General features: G+C 31.0%; 1 protein-coding gene across 1 annotated transcript; it reads left to right on the forward strand.

Annotated features, from left to right (window-relative positions):
• Positions 1 to 19987: 19987 nt before the first annotated feature.
• LOC101255592 (bidirectional sugar transporter N3) lies at positions 19988 to 22626 on the forward strand. Its single transcript, XM_004239256.4, has 6 exons — positions 19988 to 20263; positions 20493 to 20529; positions 20627 to 20837; positions 21010 to 21171; positions 21295 to 21414; positions 22148 to 22626. The coding sequence occupies exons 1-6, from the start codon at positions 20212 to 20214 to the stop codon at positions 22451 to 22453; spliced, it is 888 nt and encodes a 295-aa protein (XP_004239304.2). The 5' UTR covers positions 19988 to 20211; the 3' UTR covers positions 22454 to 22626.
• The last annotated feature ends 1865 nt before the right edge of the window (positions 22627 to 24491 follow it).

Raw genomic sequence — 24491 nt, forward strand, 5'->3', positions numbered from 1 at the left:
TATTGTGAATATGAATCCTCCTATCTTTCTTGTCTCTAAGGTGGTAGAGGATCCCCAAGAGTTTCTAGATGGTGTGTATAAGGTTTTAAGTGCCATGGGGGTGACTTCTAGGGAGAAGGTGGAGTTAGCTTTGTATTAATTAAGGGAGTTTTCTCAAGTATGGTATACCCAATGGAAGGATAATAGGCTGGTTGATTCGGGAACCTATTAAGTGGAAAGAATTAAAAGAAACTTTTCTAGGAAAGTACTTTTCCCGTGTGAGGAGGGAGGTAAAGGTAAAGGAGTTTATCAATCTCAAGCAAGGTAATATGAGTGTTGAAGAATACTCTTTGAAGTTCTCTATGTTGTCTAGATATGCACCATCATTAGTGTCTAACCCTAGGGATGAGATGAGTAGGTTTGTGATTGCGGTCGCTGACCTAGTGAGAGAAAAATGTTGTACAACCATGTTCCATGTTGATATGACCCTATCTAGACTCATGGTTTATGTTCAATCAATTGAGGAGTCTAAACTTGGTAGGATTGCTAGAAACTTGAAAAAAAGTGTTCAAGTGATCAAAGTCAACCTAGGTTGAAAAAGAAGGTTTTAAGTCAATAAGAACCTAGGGGTGCTAAGGTAAAATTTGAGAAAGGAAGTGTTTCTCAAAATGGCAAGCCTACATGTGCTACTTGTGGAAAGAGGCACTACGGTGAATGCCTATTGGTTTCGGGAGTTTTTTTGGATGTGGTAAAGATGGACACAAAGTGAGGGATTGTCCTACTAGAGATGGTAATCAAGTTCATCCTAATGTTCTGAAAGATGGTGCTCCAAAGAAGAGGCGTTTTTATGCACTCCGGACTAGAGGAGCAAATCCGGATGAGGGAGATGATGATGATGGTAAGTTCTTGTATTTCTCTTTTTAGTGTTATGAGTTCCTTCTAAGTGGGGGAGTATGGTTAGTAGATGGTCTAGATGGCCATAGAAGCATGTTGCATGTGCGTGGTGTTTAGGAGTCTTGTTATTGAATTTCATTGATTCCTTGCATTGTGAATTTCATCATATTATTATTATGTTGTAAGATGTGCTTACATGGTTTTACATTGCATACTATCATGTTTCCATCATCAATTGCCTAAAAGTTTCATTTTTGGATTATTGAATTATGTTCACTCTGCCAGGAAATTTACCATAAGATTTTCAAAAAATTGACTAATTCTATTTGGAATGAAGGATGTGAGTTTTTATGGCATGATGAGTTGTAGAATTTCATCTAGTTTCTTGTTGTGATGTGAATCTCTTGATTATGTGAAATTGATATTTCTTCTAGATGTTCGTATTGTATAAGGTGTTATGTGGTATGGTTATGAGCAGCTAGTTGAATCTCTATTTTTGGAAGTGTTCAGAGAGCGACAAGTGTCATTCAGGACGAATGTCGTCCAAGTGGGGGAGATTGTAATACCTTTAAAATGACTTAGGTGAAACTAGAGCCTAACATGTTTGTAATGAGGGTATAGGTACTAAAATGGTTTATAATGTGTTAATGAGGTAGTGTCTAAAGTATTAGGTGAATCGGAAGTGAAACGTTAAGGGACGACTAAGACGTTTGACGACTAGTCACCTATGTTCTTCATAATTTTTTTATGTGTTAATGAGTGTTTTATGAGATTATGAGGTCCTTATATGATTTATTATAGTGTTTATAGTCAGTGTGTCAAGTTTCATGAAATTTGGATGTCAAACGTCAAAAAACGTCCATGACGTTCGAAAGTTTTGCCTTGAAATGACATTGTACGTCTTACCATGTTTTTTTGAGTGTTAATGTGAGTGGTCCTAAACTCATATACGATCATATTTGGGTTGAAAACGTCCGGGCAAACATCCCCAAGGACCAACCAAGGCTCCTTGAGAAAGGACTCTTCATTTGAGGATAAGGCTGTCTAGGCCAGCCCCAATCGACTGAGGCAATCGACGGCCGATAGGCTGGTCGACGCCCCGTCGTTGGTGTACGTTGTTCGAGACTTAAACTAGGGATATTAAGCTCCCAATGGCCAGTCTTGAACCAAACAACGGCCAGCCACGACGGTCTGTTTGTGAATAAATGGTCCGTAGATAGCAAGCGTCGATGATCTTTCTAACTGCGCAAGTTAATTGTAAAATGAAGGGGTAAATTGGTAAATTCACCCAACGCCCAAATAAGAGTTTGGGCGGTTTCCTAAGGGTATTCTAGGTATTTTAAGTTGGTTTATAGGTCCTAATTGTCTAAACAAATTCATTCTTCAAAAATCAAAACCTCAAGTCTCTAAGAAATTCTCTAGAACTCCATTGAAGCCAAAACTCAAGGGAGATATTGGATTGAAGATTTGATTGGTGATTATTCAACAATTTAGTGGTTTAGCTTCATTGAGTTATGTATTTTGATCCGTGAAACTCTCTTCATCAATGACCCAAAATTCAAAGAGATTTCTAACGTTTTCTATCCATGGGTTCTTTATTTAAAGGTTTTAAATCATTGTATATTGATTGAACCATAATTAACCTATGAACCCATGTTATTCATGAACCCTATTTTTTGACTACTTTGTGGTTGACTTGATGTTGTCTTAATGCTTATGAATTCTAGTGTAGTTTTCTATGGGCTACTGATTGATGTAAGAATTTTATTAAATTGATGTATAGGCTGTCTTAGATATATAAATCTATATTAAATTAACCTAGATCCATTACGTATTATGGTTTTTGTATTGAATTGATGATCATGGCCATGGGTAAGGGCCTTTTGGTATTTAATTGGATGATTTAGCTATGGATTGAAGTGGTGAGAATGGATTGGTGGTACGCTACCCTAATTCTCTTTATTTTATGTAATGTAGCTCTTGAATTATGTTGTTATTGGTATGGAACACTCATTGTGGCGGTGCTATGCGCTTTACTTGTGAATGATGCGGCTTTGTCGGCGTTACTTTATATATTATGATTATCATGACCTTGTCGTCACTACTTGATGTATTATGATGAATTATGTAGTTTGTTTATGTGAAGTATGATCATATTTATCTACATGTGAGTAATGTGAAAGTATGTGTTCTGCTATTGAAGTTGTTAGTGACCATGTTAGACTAAGACTATGTCCTTATGTGTGTAGTCTTAGAGTTGATGCATGGTTCTTCCTACTTGACTATATGAGTGTATGATGGTTATATTGATTATGCTATAGTAGTGTATAGGGTGACTTAAAGATGATAATGGTTATTCATATGTGCTTGTAGAATCATATGCTATACGTGGTAAAGTGAAGTATTGACGTGTCTTGTGTGGTAGACTTGTGTCCCTTACTTGATACATGTATGAATGTGAATATGAGATGTCTTGACTTAATATGATAAATCCTCTTAGTCTTGTATGTATGAATGACATGAGACCTTGAATGATGCTAAGAAGGTCATTTATGTGGAACCTTCAACCTAGTGGTAAGGTTATAATCCTTGAAGTCAAAAGTCGTAATGATATCCTTCTTGTATGAATGGTGGACTTATGGTTAGCTGACTGGAACTGCATGAAATCATCCTTAGGAAAGTCATTAAGCTATCCTTTTCGCTATTGAAAGGCAGCCCTAGGGGACCTCTTTGGTAGGGTGAATGTGATTGAGTTATGAACTAGATATGAAACCTCTTCATGTGATTCGTAATGTGAATTACTCAATGATAACAAATGTTAGCACCGAGTGAGTATGGTAAGGGAATTAGCTCTAGTTAAGAATGAGTCTAGAATGCAAAGAAACCCTTCATATTCCTTAACCATGTGCCTACATGGGATCTGTTCAATTTCTACAATTCGCAAGTATAACACCCCTCCATAGGAGTAGGTTACAACTCCGGATTCCATGCTTATCTACCATGGTCTATGTCTGTTATTGCCTATTCTTATCGTATAGGATACCCACTAGTATTCGAAAAGTTCTATGAAGTTTAGGTGGTGGTATGTGATGCTATCTAGATATTGCACAATAGGCTTTGAAGATGTTAGTGAGTGATTCCCTAGGTCTTCTCCAAGATCGTTACTTAAATGTCCTTATATATGATGAATGTCTCTTTAATGAACTAATGAAAGTAATGACTTAAGTTAAAAAATATGTTAAATGAATAAGTACATATCTAGAGTATTTAAGGATTGTCTAGTTAAGGTGTGAATGAGGCATAGGAATGGTCAATTCATATCTTACCTAGATAAGTCTTAAGAATGACTCTAGTAGGAAAGTTGGTTGAATAAGTAGACATAATCTAAACTTAGATAGTCTTAAGGATTATTTAGGTAATATTTTAGAGGTCAAGTATGGACATTCTCTTCTTGATTTACTTAAGTAAGTATTTTGATAACCTTTTGAAAAGAGAATGTCATAATATATGTATGTTATTGTATGAAATGAGAATCATCTTATCCTAGGTACTCTAAAGGATCTCTTAAGTGTGTGTGAAGGGATTGTACGGGCGGTCGTTTCACAACTCATTCAAATGAACCTTAGAATTACAATTTGGTAGGAGAATCTCATGGTTATGTGTTTGGTGCATTGTAAGTGTGTGTATCTTATTATAGGTGGTCTTAAGGATCATTTAGGTGTGCCTAGAAAGGGTGTATGGGCAGTCTCTCTTTGTTCTTACTTAAGTGAGTCTTAAGATAGCTTTTAGTGAGAAGAATGCATGCTAAGTAAGTTCACTGTAATGTTGGAATATGTTCATTGTGAAGCTTAAAATAGCTCACTATAATATTTTATAATTCTCTGTTTCTTAAATTGTGATAAAATGCTTATGTAATATATTATATGTTTCTAAGGTGTTAAATGTTGTTATTATGCTTATACTATGATGTTTTAATAAAAAAAAAGCATATTTCCATTAAATGTCGGATATGTTTGTACTAATTCCATGCTTTTATCTATCTCTAAAGTGATTTATAGGTGAAGGTGCTTTTGGGGGCGAAACTTGGATTAAAGTATCTTTCAAGCAAGTTGAAGTATGTTCTCATATGAATCGAGGGCATAGATGTCTTTGATTTATTTTATTGAAGTATTGTAATACACTTAGTACTATTATATTGTCGATTGTATGGATCGTGTCCAAAGTCTATTTTGAGTCTAAGATTTGATGACATAAGACTTAGTATTTTCTATGGATTTTATGTGAAAGATATTCTTAAAGACTATTTGAATTTTGTGAAAAGTTTTAATTCCGCACTACTTTCATATATGTATATGCGATGAACGATGCAAAAAGGCTAGTACAAGACCTCCGAGAGGCCAAGTACGTTGTGTTGCGATCCAATAGAATGTCCTAAATTTTAGGGTGTGCTCTCAGAATGTAACAAGATTCATCCTGAAGATAGACACTGTTACTATGAACACCACGAGGGAAATATATTCTAGGCTTTGCATCCTAGCCCCCCTCTCGAAATAACTACCTACATACATTCTAATAGGATCACAACTTCAAAGAATATATTATGAACCCTCCACACCCTTATGTACCCATTGTTGTAGACTTGGTCACCTAGTTATATTTGCCACTACAAACCTTCTAATATCTGTCCACGTCCAACAACAATGATGAACCAAAAACTAACCAGAACTTTCCAAAAAAAAGAGCCGAATGAAAGCATGGGATGGACAACAATGATATATCCAAAAAGAAAGAAACCCATATAAGATATTACAGAACAATGACGTAGCGAAAATATAAAGTGATCGACATATCTTCAGCCATTGTTAGCGATATAGTTGGATTCCACAATTCTTCTTTTCTTTAAAGATCTTCTAAGCACTCAAAACCTCACTCTTAGATAGTATGAAATTGTTAAAAGTAATGTGCTTAGGAACATTTGAATCAAATGACATATTTATAATCATGTTTCCATCAAGAACGGTTAAGAGGTTATGGGAAGTTACCAACCACTAGTGTAGTAGGATAGTGGATCCATGTAGTGGGATAATGGGTAGTTAACTATTATCCCATTAGTGGGGTACTGGGTAATTAACCACCTTCCCATTAATGGGATAATGGATCCATGTAGTGGGATAATGGGTAGTTAATCGTTATCCCATAAGTGGGATAAGGGTAATTAACCACATTTTCATTAGTGGGATAATGGATATATGTAGTGGAATAATGGGTCTATGAAGTGGGATAATGAACCCATTTAATACGGACCATATCATCATTAACAAAAATGATAATATTCTCCTATTTGGTTCGTATATTCTAATCCCATTAATGAAATACAATACATGAATCATGGCGATAGTTTCTCTTGCAGTGAGTAGTATCTTCCATGTATCACAATGCACTATATCTCTAAAATTTAACCCATATAATTAATGAATAAACTAAATATTTATTCAAGGTCCATAATTTAGTGATATTTCTGAAAATAAAACTGAATGTGCACACACTTAACTAGAAATATCATATAAATTAGAGTTTCATAAACATTCATTGTTACAAAAAAATTTTACATAGTGGGACTAAGTCCCATTGTGACTATATGATCCTTAAATTTTTGTGGTGTCATGCCTTTAGTTAAAGGATCAGCTAACATTACTTTAGTGCTAACATGTGCAATGACCACTTTCTTGTCTTTATCATATTCTCTTATGGCTAGATATTTGATGTCGATATGTTTGCTTCGACTACCACTTTTATTATTCTTAGCCATAAAGACAGCAACTGAATTATCATAATATAACCTTAATGGATTAGATATAGATTCGACAATTCTAAGTCCAGAAATAGAACTCTTTAACCATACACCATGTGAGGTAGCCTCGAAACAAGAAACAAACTCAGCTTCCATAGTAGAAGTAGTAATTAGAGTCTGTTTGTCACTTCTCCAAGATATAACTCCACCAGCTAACATAAATATGTATCCTGAAGTTTATTTTTGTGAATCAACACAGCCAACAAAGTCTGAATCAGAGTAGTCAATGACTTCCAAGTCATCTGATCATTTGTACATAAGCATGTAGACTTTTGTTTCTTGAAGATATCTTAAGACTTTCTTTACATCTCTCAGTGGTCAAGACCTCAATTACTATGATATCTTCCTAACATTCCAACAGAAAATGATATGTCAGGTCTTGTACAAGCCTGAGCATACATCAAGCTTCCAACAGCAGAAGTGTAAGAAATGTTCTTTATTTGTTCCCTCTCAATATCATTCTTCGGGCACTGATTCAAGTTGAACTTGTCGCCCTTCTTGATAAGAGCTACACTTGTTGAACAATCTTTCATCTGAACCTCTCAAAAATTTTATTGGTATAGGATTCTTTGAGATAAACCTAAGGTACCTTGATGTCTATCTCGATGAATCTTAATACCAATAACATAATATGCATCACCCATCATATCATAACTTTTAGAGAGAAATTGTTTCACCTCATGTATCATCCCTTATCACTAGATGCAAGTAAGATATCATCCACATATAGAACTAAGAAACATATTTTACTCCCACTGATCTTATTGTATATACACTGATCCATAATGTTCTCAACAAAATCAAATGAAGAGATAACATTATGATATTTCAAATACCATTGACGGGAAGCTTGTTTTAGTCTATATATGGATTTCTTTAACTTGCATACCAAGTGCTTACCATTACTAGAGGAGAATCCTTCAAGTTGTTTCATATAAACCTCTTCCTCTAGATCACCATTGAGAAATGTGATTTTCACATCCATCTGTTGCAATTCTAAGTCAAAATGTGCTACTAATGCCAATATTATGCGCAAGGAATCCTTTTTAGACACAGGAGAAAATGTCTCTGTCTTTCTTTTGAGTGAATCCTTTAGCTACGAGTCTTGTTTTATATCTTTCTATGTTACTTGATGAGTCTTTTTTAGTCTTAAAAATCCATTTACATCCAATGGTTTTAACATCACTAGGAAAATCGACAAGAGCTCAAACGTCGTTACTTTTCATAAAATTCATTTCTTCTTTAATGGGATTGTACCACAATTCATACTCCTTAGAATTCATGGCTTGTGAAAAAGACTCAGGATCATTTTCAACTCCAATGTCAGATTCTTGCAAATATACAACAAAATCACTAGGAATTGCTGATATTCTTTTTGTAGTGGATCTTTTCAATGTTGCACCAACATTTTCGTGTGGATTATGTTGTTTAATTGGTTATTCAATACTTTCAGGAATTACTTGAAGAACTTGATTTATATGCATGTTTCAGCAGCTTGTGGAATCTCATTGATTGATTGCTTAACACCTTATTGAACTTGAGGGGTATTATGTACAACAATCAATTTTTGACTTAAAGTGGAAGGTTGTCTCTCATAGAAATTGTATTTTGAAAGTGATCACTTCCACTAAATAAGTCATTTTCAAGAAATTCTGCATTTCTTGATTACACAATCTTAGTATTGTTAGATTGACAGTATAATATGTATCCTTTAGACCTTTCGTCATATTTAATGAAATATCCACTAATGGTCCTAGGACTCAGTTTCTTTTCTTGTGGGTTGTAAAATCTAACTTCAGACGGGCATCCCCACACATGTATATGTGTCAAACTAGGTTTTCAACTTTGAATAACTCAAAATGCATCTTTGGAACAGTCTTGGTTAGAACTCGGTTTAATATATACGATGTTTTCTTAAGAGATTCAATTCACAAGGACTTAGGTAGCTTAGAGCTACTTAACATACTACACACCATGTCCAATAATGTTCAATTTCTTCTTTCTGCTACACCATTCTGATCCAGAGAACCATGCATAGTATATTGGGCAACAATTCCATTTTGTTGAAGAAACTTTGCAAAATGGACCTTGTACTTGTCCATCTTCTGTATATCTACCATAATACTCACTACCTCTATCACTTCTCACAATCTTAATTTGTTTTTCATATTGTTTCTCTACTTCAGCCTTGAAAACTTTAAAGACTTCTAATGCTTCGCTCTTATTATGAAGCATGTAGAGATACATATATCGTAAGTAATCATCTCTAAAAGTGATAAAGTATTTCTGACCATATGCATCCATGTTTGGACAATATACATCTGAATGTATGATTTCCAATGCGGTTGAACTCCTCTTGACACCTTTTTTGACTTGTTGATCTGCTTGCTTTGATGCAGTCTGTACAACTATCATAATTAGTAAAATTTAAAGTACTAAGTACTCCTCATTTACTAATCTCTTAATTCTATCGATGGAGATATGCCCAATCTCCGATGTCTTTTAGTGTCAGTTTGTACATGCATAACAGTATGAATGGAATCATTTTGTAAATTAAGAGAGAAAAGTCAATAAGACAATAAATCATATTCAACAAGTTTAGATTTATAAAATAGTTTGGAATCACCTTCTAGAAAGAAGGAATATTCCAAACATATAAGTCTTGATACTGAAATTAAATTCCTAGAAAAATTAGGAACATAAAAAATCTTTTCCAACTCTAAAATAAAACAACTACTAAGAACTAAATTGCATGTACCAATAACTCCCACAAGCGACTGCATCTTGGTTCCAAAATGGATGCTTTACTCAGCTCCCACTGGCTTCCGCAAGTTTCTTAAATCCTACAAGGAATTCGTAATATGGATTGTAGAAGCAGAATCAATCCACCATGTGTTATGATTGACATCAATCATATTAGCTTCATAACAAAGAAGAGAGATAGAAGTACCTTTCTTAACAAGTCATTGTTAAAACTTGACACAATCATGCCTTATGTACCCAATCTTTCTACAAAAGCGACACTTGGGTTCCTTTTTTATGTCAGTTTCAAGTGGTGCATTTCCTTAAGACCTCTTGTTAGCTTGATTTGTCTTCTTTTCTTGAGTATTCATGAATGCACTTTCTCCTGTTTCCATCAGTAATCGACCTTCATCTTGAACACACATGTCCTTGAGTTCATTAATAGACCATTTATCTGTATGTGTGTTATAAGAGATCTTAAAGGGACTATACTGTGCAAGTAGACTATTCAGGATATAGTGCACAAAAAAAGTTTCAGACATTTTGACTTCAAGAATCTTTAGTTGAGCCGCTAAGTCTCGCATTTTTCATAATGTGCTCATGCACATTTCTCACACTATTGAGCCTCATTGATGGGAATTTCATAATTAAGGTGTTTGCAAGTGCCTAATCTGAAGTCTAAAATTGTTCATTAATAGCTTTCAGTAATGCCTTGACATTGTTATGTTGTTCGACAGAACCACAAATACCAGCAAAGATTTTGGCCTTAATGAACATAACACTCAAACGGATAGAGCATTCCCATGTTCATGAAGAAAAATCTCATCTTGAGTGCTGATTTCATTAATAGTTGGTTCGTCTTTCCTGATAGCATAATAAGCATCCGCACACCCTAAGTGAAGGAGAATTTTCTTCTTCCAAATCTTATAGTCCTCACCATTTAGTTCGAAAATATCAGAAATATCAGAGAAATTTATATGTTGCATAATTGTAGATTAATATATATACATACTTAACACAAATTTGAGGCAAGTAATATAAAGTTGAATCTACTAAAAATTGTTTGTATGCTAAATTTTTAATTCAATTATATTTATATTTATGATAAAATTATCAATTAAATAGCATGATATTCTATCTTTATGACAAAACTATTAAACTCTCATTCATAATTCCTGTGGGTAATTGTGAAAAATATTTAATATTTCATCTTAATTAATTATGCAACTTAATAATAAAGAAATTAAGTTATCATATCATGCATAATTAATTATAATTCTAATATCTAAAAATTTCTTTATGTGATCTTTACCTTTTAAATTTTAGGGAAAATACCCAAGTACCCCCTCAACCTATGCCCGAAATCCCAGAGACACACTTATACTATACTAAGGTCCTATTACCCCCCTGAACTTATTTCATATGTAATTTACTACCCCTTTTTAGCCTACGTGGCACTAGTTCAAGAAAAAAAGTCAACCATCATTGGGCCCACAAGATAGTGCCACGTAAACTAAAAAGGGGTAAAAAATTATTAATAAAATAAGTTCAGGGGGGTAATAGGACCTTAGTATAGTAGAAGTGTGTCTCTGAGATTTAGGGCATAGGTTGAGGGGGTACTTGGGCATTATCCCTAAATTTTATTCAATTAAAGATGTTGCTAATCTTAATCAAATAAATTCTAGATCACTTAGACATTTATTTCTTTAAGTGATCCAAAATATAATATATATTATCATTTTATTAAGATTGTTGTGGCTAAGTCTCAATGAAATAAAATTATATGAATCACTAAATATTAACTCATAACCATATACAAGATTTATGGTTGAACATTATGCAACAAAACAACAATCTCTTTGCTTTTATTATTAGAAAATGCTTTCAATAATTTCAAAACAAGATTTAAATTTTTAAGAACCATTTTGAGTGATTTTACAGAATTTTGACAACTAACAAAGCAGAGGGAATTCAATGACTCTGATACCAAATGTAAGATATTGCAGAGCAATGATGCAGTGAAAATATAGAGTGATCGGCATACCTTCAACCATTCATGTTAGCGATATAGTCGGAGCCTACAATTCTTTTATTCTTCAAAGATCTTCTAAGCACTTAAAACCTCACTCTTAGATGGTATGGAGTTTTTATAAATAATGTGCTTAGGGACCTTTGAACCAAATGACATATTTATAATCGTGCTTCCATCAAGAACGGTTAAGAGGTTATGAGAAGTTACCAACCACTAGTGTAGTAGGATTGTGGATCCATGTAGTGGGATAATAGGTAGTTAACCATTTTCCCATTAGTGGGATAATGGGTAATTAACTACCTTCCCATTAATGAGATAATGGATCCATGTAGTGAGATAATGGGTAGTTAACCATTATCCCATTAGTGGAATAATTGATACATGTAATACGGACCATGGGTATATGAAGAGGAATAATGGACCCATGTAATACGGACCATATCAACATTTCCAAAAATACTAACAACCCAGTCTACTTAAAAGCATGCATGAGGATAATAATCAATTCTTCATACCTCCACATCCCATAATCAACCCCACTAGACAAAAAATGACAAGCAATAACATTAGTAGCATAATAGAATTGCAAATAAAAACAAATACCAAGCAAAATCCAAACCAGTGAAACCAAAAATGATAACACAAAAGAGTTGTTACTTTCCGATAAGAAACACAAATTGTGACTTTTATGAAAAGTTGTGGCTTTTATGAAGAGTGAGACGAAAGGTTGTAGATTTTATGAAAAAAAGATGCGACTCGTATGAGAGCTTGTGACCTTTTCGAATGGTGTAACTTTCCAAAGAGTTGTGAACTTTTCGATAAGAACAATAAAGATTTGTTCACACTACCATTTATTTTCTATAAATAGAAGAATTTCCTTTCATTTTATAATAACAAAAATTTTGAACTTTTTCTTCTTCTTCTTTGGAGGATTAAATATTTGTATACATTAATCATGTTGAATAACTCACTGAAACCATTATTTTGTATCAACACTGAAGAATAGAATCGTTCTATTCTGAAAGGATCTATTCCTTAAACTTTGTGTACTAGAGAGACTTATTTCCATAAGGGACATTGTGCGTACAATGGGTTCAATTTTTTTCATTTTGTTTCATTCTATTGTTAAAGATCCTGATATGTTTTTTACCGTTATTAATTTTTCTTATATTATTACTTTTATTTTGGAGTACACGCTTTAAACTTTGTTATTTATGTTTCCTGCAAAATTATTTTTATAAGTACAAATTAAATAATAAACATTAATTGAGTATTCAGACAAGTTTTCATAACTGGAATTATTGAAGGTACAATTAAAAGAATCTTTATAAATCTTTAATTTCTCATCAACAACGTCATTCCTTCACATACAAGGATGGGATTATGTGTTCTTTAGAAAATCCTCTAAGAGTTAATAAATTTGTATGCCCATGTGTTATGATTTTTATGTTGTTATTATCTATTTTTACTAAATTTTATCAGTAGATATTACGAGTACTTTAAGGATTGAAAGTTTATTGAAGTGTTGGTCAATTTTTGAGGTATGTTATTTCAAGACATGAGAACTTTTTTGGTTAAATGATTTGTTATAATCATTGGATATCTCATAGGTTACTCCCTTTAATGTATGTTTTTTCTCGTTATTTTATTGTCTCCTTAACATTATATTGATTATTTTTCGTTTGGTATGTATATGATCTCACTTCCTTTTAATGTTTTTTTATTTTTTCCTTCTCATTCGGCTTTTTCTTAATTATTTTGGTGTGAGTTATGACTATTTTATGGCAAGCTTAATTTGAAATATATGAAACAAAATTTGCTCTGAATAAAATTAATATCTTTAACTACAAAAGATGTGTCTATTAAAACAGAAAAGACATAAAGTGTCACCTCAAGTTGTCCAGAATTTTCAAAAAGACACCCTAACTATGAGGGCGTTCTATTACCCCCTAAACAATTTCAATAATACATTATTACATCATTTCTCGATCAATACCAGATTTTAAAGAGCAAGTGTTTATCACACACCAATCATTGCGTCACGTGTTTATTGAATTTGAAATATATATATATATATATATTTTTATTTTTATTTTATTGCTTTAATTTTAATTTTACTTTAAATTCTTTATCTTTCACCCCTACTCACAAGTTAACCCTCCCTTCATTTTTTTTTCTTCTTCTTCTTCACCTCCCACCCTCACCTCACCCCACCCCTACCTCAAGTTGAGCCCCTCCATTTTTTTCTTCTTCTTCTTCGATCAAATTCCTTTCTTTCAAAATTATACTATTTTGTAGTATTTGTGATATTGATAACAAAACTAATTATTTTTTTAAGAAAATTAAAATTTTGAAGGTATCATAAATTAATTTATCTCATTTCATATAAATTCAAAACTAGAAATGATAATTTTGTAAGAATCAAAACTCTCAGAAAATTTAAAAAGTTTAAGTGGAATTTGAATTTTAAAAAGTAAATAATACCTACTAATCATCTTGAAATCTAGTGGGTTATCAAATTGTTCGAAATATAATAAAATTATATAATTTTAAAGTTGAAGAGAGTTAAACTAATAGTAGTAAAAAAAGGAGGTGCAGTTGTGATAAAAAATGATATTGAAAGTGAAAAGTTACCATGAAAATGACAATGAATTTTTGAAGAAGAAGGAAGAAAGAAAGAAAGAAAATTAATAAAGAGAAAAAGTTAAAATAATAAGAAAAACAAGAAAATATATTTTATAGCAAAATACTTGTAAAAATAAAATTCTATTTATTTTTTTAGTTTGTTCACGCTCTCCATGCCAGGTGGATAAAAATGATGTAATAATATCAGTTAAGGATTGTTTAGGGGGGTAATAGGACGTTTCCATAGTTTAAGTGTCTTTTTGAAAATCAGGACAACTTTATGTGTCACTTTATGTCTTTTCTCAACATATTTGTTGTCCTTTATGTTTTAAGACATCTTCGAGCGTTTGAGTTATCTAGGTTATACATATTTTTAATTTTTAATGTTAAAGAATATTTCTTCAACATGAATCTAGAATCACACATTTTAAACTACTTGTACTTTCATAGTGCAACAATTATACATACATATTTCAAAAAAAATAAAATCGTAAAGTTGCATTTATGAAGCATCTAGAAGGGCCTTCATAACGACAATGTAATGAAGAATGAATTTCTAAAAGGGTCAATATTTTTTTTATTGTTTCAAATTTAGTTTTCTCCTTCTATAAATTTTTTTTGAGTAACAAAGTAATAAGAACGAAAAATGATGAGCGTTTGGCCTCAGATAGTCTCTAAAAAAATTATTAAGGAGCTATTTTGACCATAAAATTATTAGATTATATATTTTTCATGTAAGAAAATAGAAAAAATGATGTTTAATCGCTACATAAAAACATCACTTTGTTTTAACAAGGCAATTATATCATCAAACATATAGTATGATAAATTATGTAAAAGATAAAACTGATTAGCTATGAAGATAGTTTTAATCATTCACTATATATTTACAATACTTAAAATATATGATAATGTCAAATCATTTAATTTTTGTTGAATTGTAATTAAAACCTACTAAAATTTACTCTTTTTTTTTCTTACAACAGTTGATTACTAGAAAGATTGTTCAAAAGTTAAGAAAAATTATTTATCCCCGCATGAAACGTAAGTAAATTACCTAGTTAATTAATAACTAAGGGATGTTTGTCATCTCATGTAATTTTCCTTATAAAAAACTAAGTGTGGCCCGTTAAGTTAGCTAGGCCAAAACCTAGCTTCGACTCATTTAGCCTAGTATAGTGGGCTCATGGCTTCTGGGTTAGGCCAGAATGACCTTGGTTTCTATTGAGCTCAGGATCGGACCAGTCTATTAGTGGGTGACCCAGCGCAGCCCAACCCGATTTTATAGCCTTGTTAGTAATGATTAATGTTAATGGGTTGGTCCGATCCGACCCGGCCCAGTCAACAGCTTTACTCCCAAAAGAAAGAATAGGCAGGAATTTAAGAAATGAATAAAAAATTTGATCTCACTAGGTAAATTGTGAAGCACTTAATATATATTGCAATCACAAAATAAACAAAAAAAAATACTAATTAAATTCTTAAGATTATGAGTACAAATATATATGTTTTTCCCTTAGTTTTTCTTGCTTGAGATATCTCAATGATGCTAGCATTGTTAATGATGATGTATTTTCTAAACTAAGAGTATATGAATCGCCTTGAAACCTATTTGATTTCTACGACACGGTTTTGTACATCTTCTTGAAATGTACATGGTTGTCAAGAAGATTTGCTTACGTCTTGATTTCTTCGTGAATATTTCAATATCATTTACAAAAAAAAAAATTCCAAATACCTTTTCAAGTGCGTATATTACTCTTTATTTAGACATGAGCTAAGATATATGGTAGAGTAGCCTCCAACAACCTAATTAGAATCCAACTTATCTTATAAAAACTCATAAAATTTCGATGTTTACACGCAAATTTAGAGGTTAACATGACTACTACTCCTAAAGTACTAAATGCTAGATTTTTAGACCCGTATCATAGCATCCAATTTTTGTTATACCAAATAACAAGTTCGAGAATAAATGTTACCACTATATTAAGACCGTACTTGTGAGGGATTTTTAATTAATTGTAAACTTAGGGCTAACAAATTAAAAGTTTACGTGATCATTGTCTCCTCATAGCTCAACTTTTTGCCGTCTATTCGTGGGAAGAACAATCAAGTCAAATACCAATAAATTTTAAAACGTGCATCCACGTATGCATCATTTATTATTTGGGAAAAATAAGAAGTACATACTATAAACTACAATATTTTGAATTTTGTGAGGATGAAATGAGTGCCAGGTCAGCCATGGCAAAATTAAAGAAGCCACTTGTTAATTAATTTTTTTTGAATGAATTAGATTATTTAAGGGTCCACAAATTTAATAGATCACCACATACAACAAGAGAAATATCAACAACCACAAGGGATTGATATGATTGAATTTTTGGCTGCGACTATATCAATTTTGCTTAGTTTGCATGGATTGGGTTACATTACCAATCATGCAGGGCAAAATTAAAAACTTATCATCAAAACCTCAATTATTTAGTTGACATTGACAAATGACATATATTGTCATCCATATTTTCAATAGTTTTTTCATCCCCCTCTTGTTAAAAAGTTTAAATATCAAAGAAGAACTAGGCTCAAAATGAGCCAAAATTATGAAGGTTTTAATTATGATAATTGGAAAGAAGTGGAGGAAGTGCATTTGATTTTGATGCTTCATATTTGATTAAATGAACTCATTTGATTTTGATGTGTCATATTTGATTATATGAAATCATTAATTTATTATTCTGTATAGTCATTCATGTTTTTAAAACTTTTTAATAATATTATTTTTGTTTCTTTAGAAACTCAATTATTTCTATTTTTCTCAAAATATATACTTTAAGATAATAAAAAACATTCTATATATATTTTCATTGGAACTTTTCGAAGCACAATTATTTTTCATTTCTGCTATAAAATTGAAGTACCTAGATATTCATAAAAAAATAATGTATCGAACTACTGAAAGTATAAAAAAACATGTGAAGTTATTCGCCTCTGCACCTTTAAAATCTTGAAGAACCGAGTAAATATTTCAATTAAATATATAAAAGAAATTAAATTGCTTATAAAGATACTAAACAAGTTTCTATTGTATTCTTTCAAAAATTTTTTTTGAAAAAACTAACGTAACAAGGCATCCAAATAGAAATAGTTAAATGATATTATAATTCTAAAAAAAACAAAATAATGTTACTTAGCAGTTCTCCAAACAGACGTGACTATTCGAGAAATTACTCTTAATTTATTAAAAACGCATCACACAACATGATCTTGGTCTAAATTTGAAGTACCTGATATGTTTCCCATCTAACTATAATATGTTGAATTGGGACTTTAACTAGAAAATGACCTCTTCTTTTGGGTTTGGTAAATATTGGGCGTACATCATATGGAAGAACAATTTACAAACAAAAGAAATTCAGTTCAAACGCTATAGAATGTGTCAAAATAGAAATTAATGTTCATGAAATATTTAAAATCTTAACTTTGATGTTCTTTTATTTTAATTTAAGTGATGTAGTTTAACTTATCATATAATTTAACAACAAAAAAGTTAACTTTTAAAACTTGTAATTTAAAATAAGTCACAATAAGATATTTTGTAGCTGTAAATTATTTCTTCAATAATAAACTTGATATTTTATTAAATTATTTCTAAATAATAAAAATTTGTCCTTTTTAATTAGGACTGCTTAAAAAGACAGGTGAGTCATTTATATAAATTAAAACCGAAAAAGAAATATAGATTTTGTTCTTTTGAAAATTTAGAGTTAATCAAACAAATGTCACTTGAATTGAAAAGGATCGTTCGAAAGATTATTTTAACAAACTTATGGAAGAAGTTCTTTAATCCCGCAAATATTCCCACTAAACCAGATTATATTATAAATAGAATCATAGAAATGAGACTATACTATTCCTCGAGTGGGCGTACGTCGATAGAGTATTTTATTTTCATTTTTTATTTAAGATTGGGTGCATAGATAGTAATAGAATCAAAATTTGATAAAGAGTATGCAAAATAAAATATATATACTCATAATAGCTAACATTTAACTTTTGTTATATACACCGTATAACCGGCGAAGGATATGCAAATCAGATCATCCTTCGCCTAAGGTGGCTCCACTCATGGGAGGTAGTCATTGATTATTTATACTTTTTTTCATCTCAAATTACTCGCTCATTTTTAAATTGACACACGTATTAATTAAGAAAACAATAATTGACATAGTAAATATACCATTTACCTCTTTTATTTTTTTTAAAATTAATTAATTAACGATATAATTGATAAAAAGAATTTTCTTTTTCTTGATTTATCAACAAAAACAAGTAAATAAAAGTTGAACAAGAAATTAGAGACCAAAGGAATATATATTATTCGAAATTTATAAAATGTAAGGATTGGTGGAAGGGAAAGTAAAATATATGATATTTTCGTTTGTTGTTCGATGATTGTTTGGTAAAAAGATTAGTAATAATAGGTTACGTAAAGGAAAACAGGTGTCCATCTAAATGGCCTCCAACTAGGTACCATTCTTCCAATCATCATATTATATTATAACATATAAAAGGACAACACAACAAAAGGGGAAATGGGAATGAAAGGTGGCTAGCTTTTCATATTATTTACGTCATTTAGAATTTGGACTTGTCCTATAATCATGCATAAACCGTTGGTATTTCAGCTAAAAAGAGAAAAGTAAAATCCCAAATTAAAGGGTTTAAAACACCTTTAATGCAACAAAATGACAAATCATCTTTAAAGAATTAAACAGACTAACAACAATAAGGCGTATTTGGTTATGTACAAATTAAATAAAAAGGGAATAAAGAACTAACGAGTTACGGGAAATAAGGCTTTTTTTTTTTGTAACGTAAAAAAAATGTAAATATCATTCATATTTCATGGGCAAAAAGACATAAGCAATGAGGAGTCGAGAAAACACTAGTAAAATATACGCAATAATTGTTGATAATAATATCTCTCGTCTTACGCATAATTATAGCCCTACAATTAATATATGTAGGCTCTACTTGAAAATATATATATTTATAGGACAATACTTTATAATATAATTTAACTAGAACAATCTAGAAGACCCCTTTTATTATTTTGATTCAATAGCAACTTTAATATGTAAATCATGAACTTGTACGTAAAATGTTGTCAATTTTTTTTTCAATTCGAATGAAAGAAATAGACCGACAATTAACATAAAAGTAAGTAATACATAAAAGAATAAATTTTTAGGAATACAAACGTAAGCAATATAATCATTCTAAATTAGTTTAGAAGTGAGACGTAATGAAATGATTAAGTGTGATCAATCAAAAGCCTTGCTAGCTATTAATCGATTGAGTTGGGTGTGAATGAAAATCCTAAAAATAGAATAAAGTGGGGTTCAACAATTTCTCTAATAGTACTACAATTAATAATAATAATAATAATAATAATAATAAATAGCTCCTAAGCCTAACACGTTGATGGTATTAATAAGGAAAAAAATACAAGTAACCCTTGTGGTCCTACTATCTCTTAACTCATTTTTTTTTAATACCTTTTAGACTTATGTGGTATTCAAATATCTTCTATACAATTGAATTGTGTTGAGTTACAGTGTGTTACATAAGTCAAAAAGTGTACAAAATTATATAAAAAATGAATTCAAACGAATAATAAAATCTTAGTTTAGTTAAGATTTGTCTCTAGGTACTTATATTTTATCCCCAATAATAATATTAATTTGAATATAGTAATTAATTTGTATGATTGACACGCATAGGGATAGCACGTGAGGCTAAAATCCATTATTTTGGGTGAATGATTTTATCGTACACCACCTACTAACCCTCCACTTGTCATGCAACGTAGATGATAATTGAGTTGTATGCACAAACCACATTTCCCCTATTATAAATACTTTCATTCTCTACCTTTTTGCATGAAATTGTGGGATTTTCTATCTTTTATATAAGTGAGAAAGAGAAAGAGCAAGGCTTCTCAAGAGACCTTAAATAAAGCTTTCTTCACAAATTTGAATATATTAATTTATATCATTCAAATAACCAAATCACAATCAGAATGGCCTTATTTGACCTCCACCATCCATGGCTCTTCGTCTTTGGAGTCTTAGGTAAGTTCCCTAAAAAGTTGTTGCAAAATAGCCCTTTTGAACCAAACTTTAGTTATTCCTAGCTAGTACTACAATATATTCACATTGTCCATTGCATATATATTCTCATGAATATATTGTATGACAAAACATCTTTATGTCATTCTTTTCTAAAAATGAAAGTAAGTCATATAAGTGGACAGAACAGTACTAACCCTTTTATTTATTTTTTTCCATTTGTATGTTACAGGAAATGTTATCTCCATATTGGTCTTCTTAGCTCCGGTGTAAGTAACTAATAATCTTTCATTAATTCTAACAAAGAGAAATTTCTAGTATTTTTCTTAGACATATACTAAATTTTTAGTTGTACTGATTTTTCAGGCCAGCATTCAGACGAATTTGCAAAGAAAAATCAACGATGGGTTATCAATCAGTACCTTACGTGGTAGCACTATTTTCATCGATGTTATGGATGTATTATGCATTTATCAAGAAAAATACAATTCTTCTAGTCTCCATCAATTCCTTTGGTTGCATTGTTGAGACCATTTACATTACGATTTTCATTCTCTACGCATCCAAGGAGGCTAGGGTACGTAATTTTCATTATGATATAGAACAGTTTGAACAACGTGGTACAATCAACAGTTAATAGTTGTACACGCTCATTGTACCACATGTTGTTCAACCTGCTTTAGGTTAACTCACTTAGTGTTACTTATATAATTAAATTGAGTTATGTTTTGACTACGCATATTACACAGAGGCAAACGGTGCAACTTTTGGTATTATTGATCGGAGGATTATACACACTCATATTTTTGATCACTTTATTTCCTCTGAATGGAGTCCTACGCGTACAAGTTGTTGGTTGGATTTGTGTAACCGTAGCAGTGGGTGTTTTTGCAGCACCTCTTAGCATCGTGGTAATTAAACATGATATGATATCAACTATCTATTAAATATAGTCACTTTGAAAATTAATTAATTATAATTTCTAACACTTTTTATGTTTGTTTTTTTAAAAAAAAAAAAATTAAAAAAATCAGTTTCAAGTGGTTCGAACAAGGACTGTGGAATTCATGCCTTTCACCCTCTCTTTCTTTCTTACTTTGAGTGCTATCATGTGGTTTGGCTATGGACTCCTCCTTAAGGACTTGTGTATTGCAGTAAGTACTTGCACCTAAACTACTACATATCTATTAAGCGGGTTTGATTAAATTTGAACGGGCCATAATGACTTAAGATAATAATTGGATCAAGATTCAACCAATTCAAAAAGGGTTATTAGGTCAAAATGTTATATAATGGTCAAGACTTAATTATTTTACTCAATTTTTACCAAGTTTAATTGTTTTATTTTTCTTTATTATGACTATATAAAACATATCGAATTGAAAAATAACTTTTAAAAAAATTATTTTAGCAATATTTCTAACGAGTCAATTTAGGTTATATATTGAAATTGATTGGATTGAAATGAGTTGAACTAATGAATGAGCGGTTCAATAACCAATCAAAACTTAAACAGATTGGACGAATTAAATTTTATTTTGTTAGCGATAATATTATAATATACATTAATCATTTGATACATTAAACAAAATTTTGGTTGCGTGGTATTTAGACAAGATAACTAAAACCAACCTACTTAGAAAGGCAACAAAAAGAACCACTAAATTTCGAACATGAACATGATGTGTCTTTATTGCTTACCAACTACTTAACATTCATACATTTATTGTTCCACATTAATTTCCTCATCGTACAATTCAACCAAACTACTAAACTACAAAATTATCTCAGTAATTCCATTTACTTAATAATTTTTCTTTAATTATTTAAAAAAAATATATAAATTGTAGTACTACAATAAAAAGATTTAATTTTAATTTTGTGCAGTTGCCGAATGTACTGGGTTTTTTTCTGGGAATGATTCAAATGTTGTTATATGGAATTTACCGGAACGCAAAGCCAGCGATAGATTTAGAGAAAAAAGTTTGTGAGCATGCAGTAAACTCGGAGCAGATTTATCCTGTTGATTCCGAAGACGTTAATTTCAACGATACAGAGGAAATTAACATGGCCGCTATAGTTCCAGTAGTGGTGGCAAATAACAATGAGAATGAGGAGAGACTTGGTGATGACGTAGCACAAGTGAAGTTGCAGCCCTTTCAAACACCGGTGCTTGTGGTGTGTGCTGCATGAATTTTACTCTTTTATTATTTGCTTCTATGTTTCATTGCTTTTTTGTTTATTTATTTGTAATTTACAGTATATGTCATCCTACCCTACCTACAAATTTCGGTTTCCATTTCTCTGTAGAAAGAGGAAAAGAGAAATATTATGAATCAAAAGGCCCTTAAATATATTTTACATAATCTCAATCAACAATTTCTTTTTGTTTCTAACACAGCAGTATATACTCCCGATTTTCTCATACTATAAATCATTTTATTAAGAATAAAATAAATATTTTAAGGTTAATTGTTACTCTCTTTTACTTGTCCACTTTTGAATAGACACACCTATCAAGAAATAATAATAATTGACAAAGTTAATTTACTATCATACCCCTATTAATTATGAAGTGGGTGAATTAGAAATTTGAGATTTTCAACAAGTTAATCTTTTTTATAGTAATTAATTAAGCATATTTTAAAGTAAAAATAATATCTCCTTTCTTGATTTATTCAAATAGACAAGTAATTAAGTATAACTAAAAAAAATAACCAAGTAATTAGGTAAAAAAATAAGCACTTAATATGTTCTTCCTCTGTCCATTAATACTTTATACTTGTCCATTATTGATTTTCTACACCTATTAAGAAACTACAAATAGAAGAGTCATTTTACTATATCACCCTTTAAATATAATAAATATAATGTTTTAAAAAATATATAGGAAAATGATTAAAATTAATGATAATCATAAATTAGGAATTGAATGTATAATTATCTATTGATTTCATAAAATAAACATATAAATATTATAAAATGTCTCAAATTAATATAGTGAATAATTATTATCGCACCAACTTAGTATTTTTTTTTTTAACCGACTAAAAAAGAAAAATTGATCATGTAAACTGATGGACAAGTAGTACATATTAATTAAAATTAGCTAGAGGCGAGAGAATTCCCAAATGAAATTACACTAATGTTGCTCCGCTAATTCATTAAGGTTTTAGGTTAGGTGTGTGTTTGGTATGGAGGAAAATATTTTTCATGGAAAATGTTTTTCTGAAAAATAAGTAGATTTTGGACTTATTTTTTCATGTTTGGTTACTAACTAGAAAAATATTTTTCGAAAATAATTTTTAGTGTTTAATTTATGAATGAAAAATACTTTTTAGAAACATCTTTATTTTTACTAGAGTAAGAAATAATTAATGAAATTGAAATATTTTTTAAAAAGAAAATTATTATTTTTTTGGGATGGTGGTGGTGGTGGGGGTGGGGTGGGGTGGGGAGGTAGTGGATGGGGCAAGGGGTGAGGGGGTAGGAGTGAATTTATTTATTGAAGTTGATAGTATTTTTAAAAAACAAAATCAATATTTTAGGAGGTTGGGGGTGGGTGGAGGGCTGGCAGGAGGGAGGGGGGTAGGAGTTCAAAAATAAAAAATTGAAGTTGAAAATATTTTGAAAAGTAAAATTAATTTTTTGGGGAAGAGGTGGGGTTGGGGGGCTGGCCGGTGGTGGGTGGGTGGTAGGGCGGTCAGGGATCGAATGAAAAATAAAATTTTGAAATTGAAAATATTTTCTTCAAATTAATGTTTTTCCAAAAAAAAAAAAGGTAATTTGAAATTGGATGGAAGTTTTGGAAAAAGTTTTCATTAATTTTTGAAGGGAAGTCATTTTCCTTAATTTTGAGGAAAATGAGTTGATTTGAAAAACATTTTCCAAGATTTTGTCCCAACCAAACATGAGAAAATTGGAAAACATTTTCCAGATAATGTTTTCCTTCATACCAAACACACTCTAGATGTTAAAATCCTTTCAAACCATATCATTCGAGCAGATGCGGAGCCAGGCTTTTAGGAGTTTATTTTAACTTTATTCGGTGAAAATATTACTATTTATATATGATGAAAATTATTTTTTATGTATATATGGTAAATTTTGGATACCATCGATTAGTTCATGTATTTATTTTTTCAGATTTTGAACCCTCTTATTAATAATTCTAGCTCCGTAATTGCATCCAGACCTGCCTGTTTATTTCTTGTTTAGCTTTAAGCCTTAC

This window comes from Solanum lycopersicum, chromosome 5 (assembly GCF_036512215.1).
Source record: "Solanum lycopersicum chromosome 5, SLM_r2.1".
NCBI classification, from domain to species: Eukaryota; Viridiplantae; Streptophyta; class Magnoliopsida; order Solanales; family Solanaceae; genus Solanum; species Solanum lycopersicum.

Coding starts and splice junctions, on each gene's coding strand:
- LOC101255592 (XM_004239256.4), top strand. CDS start 20,212: ATGGCCTTATTTGACCTCCACCATCCATGGCTCTTCGTCTTTGGAGTC. Junction 20,264..20,492: donor CTTCGTCTTTGGAGTCTTAG/GTAAGTTCCCTA, acceptor TGTATGTTACAG/GAAATGTTATCTCCATATTG. Junction 21,172..21,294: donor CAGCACCTCTTAGCATCGTG/GTAATTAAACAT, acceptor TAAAAAAATCAG/TTTCAAGTGGTTCGAACAAG.